The sequence below is a fragment of the Fukomys damarensis genome, unplaced genomic scaffold, assembly GCF_012274545.1.
Source record: "Fukomys damarensis isolate Sample0158 unplaced genomic scaffold, DMR_v1.0_HiC HiC_scaffold_4, whole genome shotgun sequence".
Taxonomy (NCBI): Eukaryota; Metazoa; Chordata; class Mammalia; order Rodentia; family Bathyergidae; genus Fukomys; species Fukomys damarensis.
In genome coordinates, this window is record NW_022900916.1 from 12,081,492 (window position 1) to 12,094,405 (window position 12,914).

At 41.8% G+C, this 12,914-nt stretch overlaps 1 protein-coding gene across 1 annotated transcript in view; it reads right to left on the bottom strand.

Annotated features, from left to right (window-relative positions):
• The window catches only part of Lamb4 (laminin subunit beta 4), an 89,514-nt gene that overhangs the window by 67,794 nt on the left and 8,806 nt on the right, over positions 1-12,914 (bottom strand). The window contains 4 exon segments of the mRNA XM_033755909.1: positions 440-628; positions 1,680-1,753; positions 3,808-3,943; positions 8,101-8,258. Coding sequence (XP_033611800.1) covers positions 440-628; positions 1,680-1,753; positions 3,808-3,943; positions 8,101-8,258 — 557 coding nt within the window.

Sequence of the window (12,914 nt, forward strand, 5' to 3'; positions counted from 1 at the left end):
AATATGTTTTGGTTATAAATAGTATGGACTTCTTAGGCACAGACAGTAAATTAGCAGAATTGCTAAGCCAGGGCCTTCCGCAGTCCCAAGTTTTGCTTGGAGGAAATTCCTGGAGTTCGCCTGGGCGGTGGTTTCCAGAGACGCAAAGGAGCTGCTGGGCTGGACGGCTCTTTTGCAGGGTTAGAAGCAGGCGTTCCTTCCTCTGGGGGCCAGGCTGTCAGAGCCCATCTTCCTCAGCTGGGCTGACATGAGTTGTTTTTCCGATAGGGTGTTACTTACTATTCAGGACTCATTCCAGTTTGGAGATGTTCATTTTTTAAAAATCAGCAGCTCAGGTTACATTTTGGTAAATATGACCTATTTTCCTTTTTAAATTTAAGCAGATCACACTTTAAAAAGTTTAATTTATATAAAAGAAATCCAAGGAAGGAAATGCTACCTCGCCCCCAGCTGAAGGCTCAATATCAGAATATCTGGAGTCACAAACAAGGTCTCCCACTCCCTGGGCCTGGCCAGGTGGGACGTTGGGAAAGGAGGCAGCACAGTCTTGTGGGAAATATTTGAGTGCTTTCCAGGTGTGTCCGAAGTCCGTGGATCGCTCCACTAACATTGCAGCAGGCCGAAAAGTCTATGAAAATAACAGTAAGACTTGTAAAGGACCACACAGCCAATGTTACCGTCTGTTTCAGATTGAATATTTTCATTTTATAATTCCATTCGTAAACTTTCAGTACATCCTCTAAAATCACTATAAGTCACTGTACAATAACCACAGCTAGATCTTACTGCAACAAATGGGTGAGAATTTACAAGTATATACTTTGTTCTCAAAATCCAATTACCTTTTTGAAATTATTATGGCTGTGTGATTTAGTCACTGAAGAAAGGTGGCATATAAATAAAAAAGCTAATGTAATGAATATTTCATCCCAGGTTGCTGGTTTCTCTTTGCCAAGGATGCTTTTCTATAGGCAAATTGTTCTATATCCATCGAGACTATTCATCCTGATTCCCTGGAGAATATGCCTCTTCTTCAATTAAGTTTCCTAGCTTTCCAATCACACCCCTATTTCTGAACTTATCACTTTATATTATAATTTTCTGCTTCTGCGTTTGTATCCATGACTAGGTGGTAAATTCTTATGGGACAAAGACTGGTATTCTTTTTTTCTTTTTGCATTTTTGATTGTTTTAAATTTATATCCTTTTTAAAAAAATTACCAGAACTGGCATCAGGTTTACCATTTCAGGTAGAATTTTGGTACATGATTATGAAAGACTGTAATACAGTGATTTGCTCTCTCATGAGTAATCTTCATCAAGGCTATTTTTTTCTTTGCCTTTTGGTCACAATGTTTCCTTAAATAATTTCCTGTCTTTTTCTCCTGAAAACTATCTTTCCAGTTCTTATGGTCCCTATCTCTCTCCCAGTACTTTGGATCTACCTTTATTCTGTCTCCTAAATTTTTAAAAAGAGTTAATCACATAGTCACTGATCAACAAGCAATGTTTTCATTAAAAACTCATTCAGGAATAAAACCTAGGTGATAAAACTTGAATCTACACATATCATTTTTTGTTTTTGTTCTCTGCAAGGAAGCCAGGAAGGGGAATCCTTGGTTAAAAAAAGAGCATTTTGGGGGGTACATAAAGGGGGCAGGGCGCCTGTACATCTGTACCTTAAAGGTCAGTATAAGGTGGCTAAACTGGAATAGCGCCTCTAGGGCCAACCTAATGCTCACGTGGTCAACACCTGAAGAAAATTCCAGAAAGAAGACAATCACTGATTTTGAGAGGGCCCTGTTCCTCATGTTACCACCTGCTGTAGTCTATCTGCATTGAAATTCCATGGCTGGTCCTCAGCACTCTTTCCCAGTCTGGGCTGCTCTGTGTTCGGATCTATGCCTGACCGTCCACACTACACGTTGGTGGTAATACACATGGCCACCGTGTGGCAGCATTACTATCTCCGGGGGAGCGCCAGGCCATTTTCAGTGGGTGAAAGGCACCTGCACAGGAACTAGCAAGCCAGAGCACGAAGGAAACGACATTCCTCTTTCTCCCAATGGTTGCTAACCGTCATTGATTAGAATTTTGTCTCTTGATGGAAGGTGCAGCTTGGAGTATTTCTCTTGGAGTGGGGGTCACAGGCTGAGCTAGTTAGCTGCAATCCACCTCCGGCACCCACTGGGAGCATCAACCCAGCCTGGCCATGAGGAAACCCAGAGCTCTTGAGACATCACTGACCAATGGAGCTGGAATAGGAGCCATGGATGCAATCTGAAATTGTCTAGCAGCTGTATTTTAAAAAATAAAAGGAATGGGTAAATTTATTTTTTAATGCTGTACTTAAGCCAATACATAAAACATGTTATCATTATTTCCAATACTTCAGTATAATTTTTCTCCTAGACTCTGCCCTGGAAATCCAGGATGGCTGTACGCTGACAGCACATCTCAGTCTGGATTGGCCCCGTTTGGTTCTGAGCAGTCAGAAACCATGTGTGATAGGGATCACAAGATGAGATGCTGTGACTCTGGGTTGCTGGGCCCTGGGGTTCAGCTGAGAGCTCTGGGAAGAGTGACCTGGGATCCTGCACTGCTGAGAGGGCAGCCGCCTTCCAGGCTTTGCACCGAGGGCCCCCAACCCTGGCTAGAGCAGATTTCTTCCCCCACGGGAGAGTGCTCAGTTGTCATCCCCAGTTCACACAGTCGGCTGTGACAGAGGGAGGCGCAGTGGAATAAACGCTGGATGCGTGGGTCAGAACAGCTGGTGAGCAAACACAGCACCATTCATCCATCCAGATGGGACTGCGGCAAAACCCCCTCCATTCCTGAAGGAGCGTCCAACTCGAGATGATAACCAGGGTCCATGATGAAGTGGCATTTAGCAGTCACACACGTGAGTGGATGGCAAAGCAAAACAGCCTCGTATTACGCCTGCCCTAAACTGCGTATACAGTGTGGTTATGCCCACTGTTTGCTCTAATGGCTTAGGAACCCTAACAAAAATCTATTTAAAAGTTTGAAGAAAACAGAAATTAGAGCCCCTGAAACAAGATGGAGGTTGCCAACTGGAATAATTTTGTGGCAGGGAAAAGGGGAAGGGTCCCAGACCAGTGTTGATGGGAGGCCACTGTGAGGGAGCGAGGAAGCCTCCTTATGTTTGGGCAGGAAAGGCTGAGGCCAGAGGTGGGACAAGGGAAGCCCTCCTCGGGTCTACTCTCAGTGAGCACTGAAGACACACGGAAGGCTGTGGTGGTGTGGGGTCCAGATCACAATTGTGCATGAAGAGAAAAGGGCATCAGTCGGGAAGGAAAGAACTCCAACCAGTAGCGAGTTATCCTTTCAATTCAAGTGTTGTATTAGAACTGTTGACTTGCAATACAAACAAAAATGTCCTCTTTCTCTCTCCCTCCCTTTATGCACCAAGAAGAAAGGAAAAAGCGCTGGTGCTAATTCTCATACTCTCCTTGTTAGTTACTCTGTTTACATCAGTGTGTTTTGTATTAGGCTTAACTTACCAACACTTCATAGAGTTTTAAAAAAATGTATAAAGAACAAAAAGATAGACATTTTCTTCACTCACATGGAAAGAATAAAATATTCTGAACTAAGTGCTGAAAATATACCTTAACTTCTCTAAAGGAAAACAGTCTTTCTTAAAAATGAAAATAAATTGTTCTTATATGAAACTCCACATTCTTGGTGGGGAATGTCTTGCTCTAACATTGTTAAAGCCATGCAAGGAGAAAGGCACTATATTAAAATAGGAAGAAATGAAAAATTGAAAAAACTTAACCATACCATTTTCAGATTGCCACCATTTCTTTTCTCTGTCTGGTTCAAAACTTGTAATTATATTCTCAATATCGGGGCTGTTGGGCTGGGTGTGTGGGTTGTATGGAAACCGGGAGTCACAGATGAAGCACTTTTGTTCTCCCTGGAAAACACCATCATTAAAATTAAAAATAAAGAACTACAACTACTTATTGTTGATCTGAATTTAAAAACAACCTGTGTACACTATATTTATATCTTTCAATCTGGCCAAAAATAAAAACCAGAGGAAATAACAAGACATCACATTTTCCATCTGTAGGTATTTAAATACAGTAACAAATTCAATTAAAATATGACCAAGATGTTTTATAAATTTATACATTTGGGATAAAATGCAAATTTATAAAAGTAATTTTTTCTCAGAGAAGAGACAGATGTTCTGAAAGTTATTTAGAGAGATTCTTAGGGTGTACTTTTTGAGCTAGAATTACTTCCTTTAGCCAAAAATGGGATATTTGGCAAGAAATTAATGAAGCAGTTGTGTATTACATTATTTGCAGCTTTTTCCTCCCAGATTTTACTAACAGCTGTTAGTAGAAAACCTTCCCAGGGCCTAAATCATCTCATACTTAGGGACTCCTGGCACAGAGGCCGCTCCCTCCTGTTTCACAGACTGGAAGAAGGTTTTGTTTGTGAATTGAAACTGGTTTTGCTTAGGATGGATTTTCAAGGTGAACTCGCTAATCTAATGTGAACACTTGGAGCTGTGAGGATGTCCATGGGCTGTCACCAGCCCGCTCGGCGTCTTGGCTAACGCCTGTGGCACCAGGAAGTAGGGACTGTTTGTCACAGTCTTCTGTGCCAGAAATTATGCACAACAGTGCCGGGCCTCGGCCAGCAGGTCCTCAGGGAGGTTGTTTGATTCTATGTCCTCACTGTGGCTTCCAGGCCCTCCAGGGTGACCCGGGCCACTTCGCCTTTTCTCCTGCTCTGCTCCAGGTACACTGGCTTCTCAGGATCTCTCCAGCACACCAAAAACCCTCTGCCCGGGGTCTCGGCACAAGCTACTCTCCCTCCCAAATGGTCGTGTCGCTTGCTCCTGCCCTTCTCTGGGTTCCTCCCTTGACCCTATCTAAAGCGCTGTCACCTCCACACCCCACAGCCTTCTGCTCCTCTCTATCCCTTTTTCTATTTTATACATTTTCTAAATGCTCATTGCTACTGGAGACTACATCATAGAGTTGTTGACATACAGTCTGTCTCTATCATTAGAATCCAAGCTGAACAAGGACAAGGACTTTGTTTATTACTCTAACCCTCTCATCTAGAACAGTATCTGCACACAACAGCTGCTCAATAAAATGTGTCAAATGAATAGGAGATGATTTTAATGGCTATTTCAGTTGGAGTCTGTCAAAGTCAACCAACTCTTCAAGAGTTCTAATCATCAGTGCATTTTAGAATCACACGCCACCATTAGCCTTATTGTTGAATAAAACAAAGATGCTCTTTGAAAATTGAGCCAACAGATGCTGGATCAATTCTGCATATGAGCAGACTTGTCTCAGACCTGCCCTAGAAAAGCAGCAGAAACTTTGTGACTTCCTCAAATGACATCAGGTCTTTAAACTACTGCCAGTGAGCCTAGGTTTTCTCTCATTGCTGAGACAAAATAGCAGACACCAAAAGTTAAAGGGGAAAAGGTTAACTTAGCTCACAGTGTGCAGAGGTCTCAGTCTAAAATCAACTGGCTCCAGGCAGGATGGTGTGGCAGACAGGTATCACAGAGGAAAAACAGTTCGTAGTGGGCAGAAAATAGCAAAAGCAACAAGAGGGACAACCACATCCCTTTCTATTCCTTACATCTTATCCAGGCTACCGAGGGCAGGCAGCACTCACACCCTCAATCCTAGTGCCCTTGATCCTAGCACTGCACCATGAATCAACCTCAGCATCACACACCCTAGATCCAGCCAGCACTGAAAAAGCCCCACCTGTGACCACACTAGACCAATTTGGGGGCCATTTAGACACAGCTATAACACTTCTTTTGCTCTGTTCAGATAGAAATTGTGAATCGACAATGTGAAGCTCTGCTAACAGTCCTGATGTCACAGATGATACCAGTTCTGCTGTCTGCCACTGTCAGCTGCCACCTTCGGCTGGATGCTGTAGGTTGACTCCACTGGGTGCTGCTCTCTGCTGCTGGTCTTTGCTGGCCACTGGTCTCTGAAGATCTGAGTGTTTATTGCTCCTTCTTTGGGAATGACTGCTCTACCCACATTACCCAGGATAACAATCCCAAGTAAATTTACAGGACCTTTGGAGCCCACACTACCCAACAAATAAGTCACAAGCAGGTTTACAGGATCACCAAAGTGAGTCTATTTTAACAGAGCCTGTGCTGCAGCAGAGGGGAACCAGTACACAGGAGGCAGTGCCCCTGGACTAACCCTGAGAAGTGGCTGGGGAGCGGGGGCTGAGACAGCAGCCGCAGGCCTGTGTCAGTGAGGCACAGAGCTGAAAGCTTGCTATGAATGTCAGCTTTGCAGATAAGAGGCCCAGATCCCTCCCTGCTTGACCTTAACCATTCCAGGCTGCCCCCTCCTTTCTTCAAAAGACAACAGTATCATCCTGTGAAGTGGTGGCTTCGGGGCAGGGTGTCAGGCTGCCTGACTGGCCTCACTCATGTTGGAGTGGAGAATGGTGGTTTGGTTCCCAGGGAGGACGCCGAAGCAAACTGTCCTGGTCCACTGTGGGGGAAGCGGGAGCACAGGGGAGCAAGGGAAGGGATAGACTGGCTGCCGGCCAAGCCACAGCTCCCCTCCAGCTGGCAGGGGGAAAATGAGCCAGGTTCTTCTTGTCTGTCTCGAAAGTATTTCCAGTCATACTGTGAAAATTACTGGGGAAGCCATTCAGCTTGAGTCTTAGAGTCTTAGAGTCTTAGAGGATATTTTTCTCTTAACATGCCAGAAGTATACTTTTCAGTGTGGTGGCCCCAGGGATGCTCACTTGTGGACGTTAGATGTGAGAATCTCAACTTGGGTACTGTAGTGTGTCTGTGCTGGTTTGAAGCTTCGAAGAAAATCTTCTGCTTGGCAGTTCTTTCTTAAATAAAATCATTTTCTTTGCTGAATGAATTTCTATCTAGACTTATAGTTGTATCCTTACCGGTAATACTTATTAGCCTAAAATATTTTGAGGACTTTTTTTCTCCCTGACTCTAAGCTTTCGAAAATTTTTTGTCATTCTCTAAACAGAAGAAGCCTTTACTTTGATATCTGACTTAACTTTTATTTTTGGTAATATAGCTTTGTGATAAAGGCACATCAATTTCTAATTACACTCAGAGCATTGGCTCATGGTAGCAGTAAGCAAGTACCACAGGATAAAGAATAAGATGGATCGTGGGGTTAGGACATTCCTGATGCTAGAACTGAGAAGCACATCTTTGTCCAGAGGACGTGGTCTTTGTAAAGTCACGGGAAGAGCCATCCATCCCACGTAGCCAAGAGCGAGAGAAATTTCCACCATGTAATTTCCTGACACATGTAGACACTGTGCTTTCTTTCATAAGTATTTCCCAAACTTAGAACAGTGCTAAGCACCCAGGTATTGTCTCTAGTTATTTATAATCCTCATGTTTTACTAGAAACCAATTAGAATACAAGGCATTTCCCTGAGATCTAAACAAGATGCCTTAAATAAACAATACATGGAAAAGTCTGAGCCACTAACATTAGGCTTATGTTCAATTTCCTTCCTGCACATCCTCTCATGTAAGGTTGGACGCGGTGGCCTCGCTGTTTCCAGCAGGTATGATACTCAGATGACCTTGGACGCTTGTTCTGCTGCCAGGACACAGGGAGGAAAAACCCTAAAAAGCCACTCGCCCCTTTTTGAACTGGTCTCTCGGGGAAAAGGGGACAGAAATGCACTTGTATGAGAAACTTATGTTTTTTGAGATGCTGCAACTTCCAAGTGGTCTGAGTTTGATGTACAGTGAGTTCGAAGTTCTGCATCTTTCTCTGTGTAAAGCAGAGCAGTGGGGACACGTGTTCGGCACGAGGGCCTGGAGACCTTCCCTGAGCGAGTCAGTTATGTTCGCTCTATGGGAGAGACGAGGGCAGCTAAGGAGACCAATAGACTTTTAGTAATTCTCTTCAAGGCCCAAACCAGAAAGTCTTTTCTCTAAAACAAATAGAAATCATTTCCTGATTAGTTGAGTTTCCCTCGTCCAAGTAGCCTCAGGCATGCAGGAAAAATCTACCTCACTGAGTAAAGGATGTCACAGTGAGGACAATGAGAACCACCCACCTCCAGGTAGCTGAGGATGCAGTACTTCTGGGCTCTGTTCAACCCGCAGGTAGAAGACACTGTGAGCTGGGAAATGCGGCCCACGAGGAGATCACCAGGGGAAGGATGACAGGCACCCGTGTCGCATTCATCTCGAGCTTTCGAGTAACGGAGCCACCCTGAACAGAAACAGAATCAGCCACACGGAAGGCAGCCCAAGGGCAGCACCAGGCCTGAGAAGCAAACTGGCTAAGTGGAATGCGGAATTTATTTTTAATACCAGTTCTGTGGCTTTCTAAGCCTCACCTCATGGATGCTGTGAGTCCTGTAGCCTGGTGGCAAATTCCTGATGGAGATCACACCACCTGAATTCCCTGGCCTCACCTAGGCAGCCTGTAGCCAATGATGGATAGAGAGTTTGAAAGGCTGCTATGAACTCCACTGTGTGATTCATGCCCAGCACCTCCTCCTGGCATCTGGCTAAGCCGACTCCAGCTGGGACCGTGGCCTGGGTCTGTCCCCTCCACCTCTTGCTCCTGAGAGCACTCTGGATAAGTTAGTGCACATAAATCCCTGCCTCCTTTCTGCCTGAGTCAGCGTCCCTGGGAACTCTTCATGTATCATTTTAGGACAGACAATGACTAATTCATGGACAGTAGGACAAGGAATCCAAATCCTACCTCATATATCTGTGGTTCCAATCTGTACAAATTACAGAGAAGAACTGAAGAAATCTTTGGGAAATAACTTTCCTTTATAGTATATAAATTTGGTGGAATCGTTTAAATACACGGATTATTGGGTTTGGCTACACCATGGAACAAATCATGCCCCTTTAAAGACAGAGTTCTAGTTTGAATGGCAAACAGTCCATCTGGTCACCCATTTCCCTGTGGACCTGCCGGGAAGGGATGTGGTCAGTCATGAGAGAAGAGCATCCCATGAGCAACATTATCTCAACAGCACATCACCCTCTACTTTGCTATTCATGGATAGCCTCTGAGACAATATCTATAAGTCACTGCTTTAAAAAAAATTGTATTTGCTTAAAAGTAAGTTCTTGAGAAAGGGTAAGTCCCTTGGAAAAATTATAAGTGTACTAAAATTTTAGCAAACTAAGCTACTGTTAAATAGTAATAGCAAGAGTAGCAAATAATGTAAAACATGAAATATCCTAGATATTAGATAGCAAAAGGGTGAAGGAGAATTTAAGTAATTTAGAAGACAGCTGTCATTAATTGCAACAAATTTCAACACAGGGTAGACACATGTATACGTTCTTTTTAAAAATATAATGGCAAAAAAAATCAGAAGCTCTAGGCAGAAGATACGAACAGGCTATGAGTTATACATTCAGACAAAGGGGTCTTTCATTAGAGACAGAAGAAGAAAACACCACTAGCGAACTCTTTTGCTATCAAGTCACTGAGAAAAATGTAACCATAGTTCTTCTAACTTTGTGAATTACCTAGGAAGTCTTTGACTCTGAGAAACAAATTACACTGAATAAGGAAACTATTGCTTCTTTCACTTCTGAAATAAAATCATGGTTAGGTCACGGAGTGGTAAAAAATGTAGAGGTTGGTAAATAGCTGGGTATAGCTAGGCCTTCCTAGTGACTATAGTCTATGGCCATGCCCCTCTGAATGTGCCTATTTTGTTTGACCTAATGACTATATCTGGACATTTATATGTTTATTTAAAATTGGACAAAGATGCACTAAACTTTTAGTTCAGTAACATGTGATGAATGCTCCTGTCTTGGCTTGGTGGGTGGCATTAACTGTGATGACTCTTGAATTTAATTTATTCAAATTACAGATTTGAACTAAAGATAAGTGCTTCTAAAATGTGTTGAACTGAACCTTAATCCCCAGGATTCTCCAACAAAAAGGATGGGAGAACAATAAATTTGAGAGACAGTGCATCCCAGCTCTCTCTTTTGGATATTCACACTGTATACCAGCACATTACAGCCCTGAAAAGTCCTTCTGTTAAAAACAAAATGCAGACCAAGTATCTTTAAAGCTGATTCACCTAGCATTTCCTAAATTTATTTCATGGAGAGCACTTTTTATTCAACTCATATTATTATTCCTTGCAAAACTAGGAAGATATTTTGGGAAATGTTAAGCACAATTTTATTTAATCTAAATCTTCCAGCCTAAAACACTCTGGCAGTGGTGGCTTGCTATATCTTACTTGGAGACTGGATGTAAAGATAAATTTTAGGAATTAAGATATAAATTAAGTGTAATCAAAATTATTCTGGAAATTTTCATAAATTGCCTACATAGTACAGCATACATGAATTTGTGTACCCAAACCTAATATTTGAGAACCACGAAGTTAAAAAACGTAAAAAAGAAAAATCAATGTACAAATGGTAGAACATTTGAATCATTCTAAGTAAAGACAACTGTTAAATTTCCTTGCATATGGTGGGGCAGGGTAATCGGAACTATTTATTGTCTGGAAGACTTTCTCCATTATGTTATACACTAAAGTTTTATAAGCAATAACATAACAGGTTTGTTTGTTGTTCGAAAGATTGACTAAAACAAAGTAGAATTTTACTGGAGGTAAACTCCAAAATTAATAGACTTAAAATGAGTGCTTAATTAATAAGAATCTACTGTAACATTTTGTGGGTAGCTATTTATAGAAATAATTGTAGTTCTTCCTTTGCAAAGTATATTTGAACAGGACAATATAGTATAATTGCTAATTTAGTTAAAGGGTTAGAATCTTGCTTAACTTTGGAGGCCAAAATTTAGGCACTGTTTTTCTCTTGATTCCAGTTCAAATTATATACATGATAAATTTGCAGAAATAAAATGACATTCAGATAGACAATATGGGACTTAGCAGCTAAAAAAAATTTAAAAAGAAGAACAAAGGAGAAAGAATCACTTGATCTGACACTACAATCTGCTACTTAGCCACAGTAAATGGAACAGTGCGACAGTAGCAAAGCAGATGTGCTCTGGCCAACAGACCAGAACACAGAGCCCAAAAGTACAGCCAATCAAATATGGCCAAGTGATTTTTGAAGTGCAAAGGCAACTCAACAGAGCAAAGACAGCCTTTTCAATAAATGCAGTAGTAATCAGATAGCCATAAGCAAAACCATGACCTCCCACCCAAATTTATGCCTCAGATAAATATTAACTCAAAATGGATCTTGGGCATAAATGTAAAATTATAAGGCTGCAAGACGTAAGAGGAAATCTTTGGGTGTTAGGGGTAGGCAAGGGAGTTTTAGAATTTATGACAAAAGCACGATCTATAAAAGAGAAAAGTGGACATTTTCAAAACTAAAGAACTTTTGCCCTGAGAGGGACCTTGTGAAAAGGTGAAAAGGAGAGTTACAGACTGAGAGAACAGAATAGTAAACCACATATACCATTATAAAGCCATTATACCTCCAATATTTAAAGAGCTTTCAGAACTCAACACGAGAAACTGGTCAAATGAGAAAATGGCAAACAACACGAAGAGACATTTGACTGAAAAAGACATACCTAAGGCAAATAAGGACATGAAAAGTTCAACATCATTAGTCACTAGGGAAAGCCAAACAGCAATGAGGTATCATTAGACAACTATCAGAATGAGTAAGATAAAAAATAGTGATAACTCCAGACATTTGAGAGGTGTGCAAAGACTGGACCCCTTATGTCAAGGGTAATGGGCACTGTGGAAAGTATGGTACTATTTGTAGTTTCTTACAGAATTAAGCTTATCAAATAACCCAGCAATTGTATTGCTAGTTATTTACACCAAAGGAGTGATAACTTATGTTCACACAAAAACCTGCATACAAACATCAAAATGCTGGCAATCACTCAGATGTTCCTCGGCAGGTGAGCGGTTAAGCAGAGTGTGGTACACAGAAGAGTACTTAGCAACAAGAAGACCAAACTATGGATAAGCAGGGACACCAGCAATCACATGGGTCAGTCTCAAAGGGATTGTGCTGACTGAAAAAAGTTATATAATGCATAATTTCATGTATATCCCTTTTTTTTTCCTTTTGGTACCGGGAATCAAACTCAGGTCCTTGTGCTTGTGAGGCAGATGGTGGCCCCACTGAGCGAAATCCCCAGCCCTTGTATATGCCTTTTTTGAAAGACAAAATTATAGAGATGGAGAAGAGATCCATGGTTTCAGAGGTTAGACAAGCAGGCAGGCAGGGAGGGAGCAGCCGTAGCTATGCAAGGGAAGTACTAGAGATCCTTGAGGTGATGAAACACCCGTATCTTGCCTGTGGGGATGGCTACCCAATTCTATATGTGTGGCAAATCTGCACGGAATGAAACACACATATGTGAGTATATGCAAAACTGGTGAAATGTGAATAATAGTCACGCAAGATGTTGCCATTAAGGGAGACTGGGTGAAAGGTATATGCTGTATTATTTCTTACAACTGTGTGTGAACTTATGGAGATTTTAAACTTTAAAAACATAAGCAAACAACTCTCTTCCCCCAAAACTACTCCATTGGCCTTTACCTTGTGAACCAAATCAACCTCCCTCTAAAACAGTATGTGCATGACTTATTCCTGTTGGTCTTATATGCCTTTCCCTTGAGATGTGAACATTTATGCCAAGCCTTTATTTCAGTAGACAGGAGAGGGGTGGGCCTGAGACGAAAAACACAAACCATGTTGTGAAATTAAGTTTTGTTTCTCCTCAGATTTATTAATTGTAAATTATAAAGAAATACTTTTGGGCTAGGGATTTAGCTCAGTGGTTCCGTTGCCTGCTTTGGAAGCACAAGGACCCGAGTTCAATCCCCAGTACCAAAAAAAAAAAAAAAAAAAAAAAAAA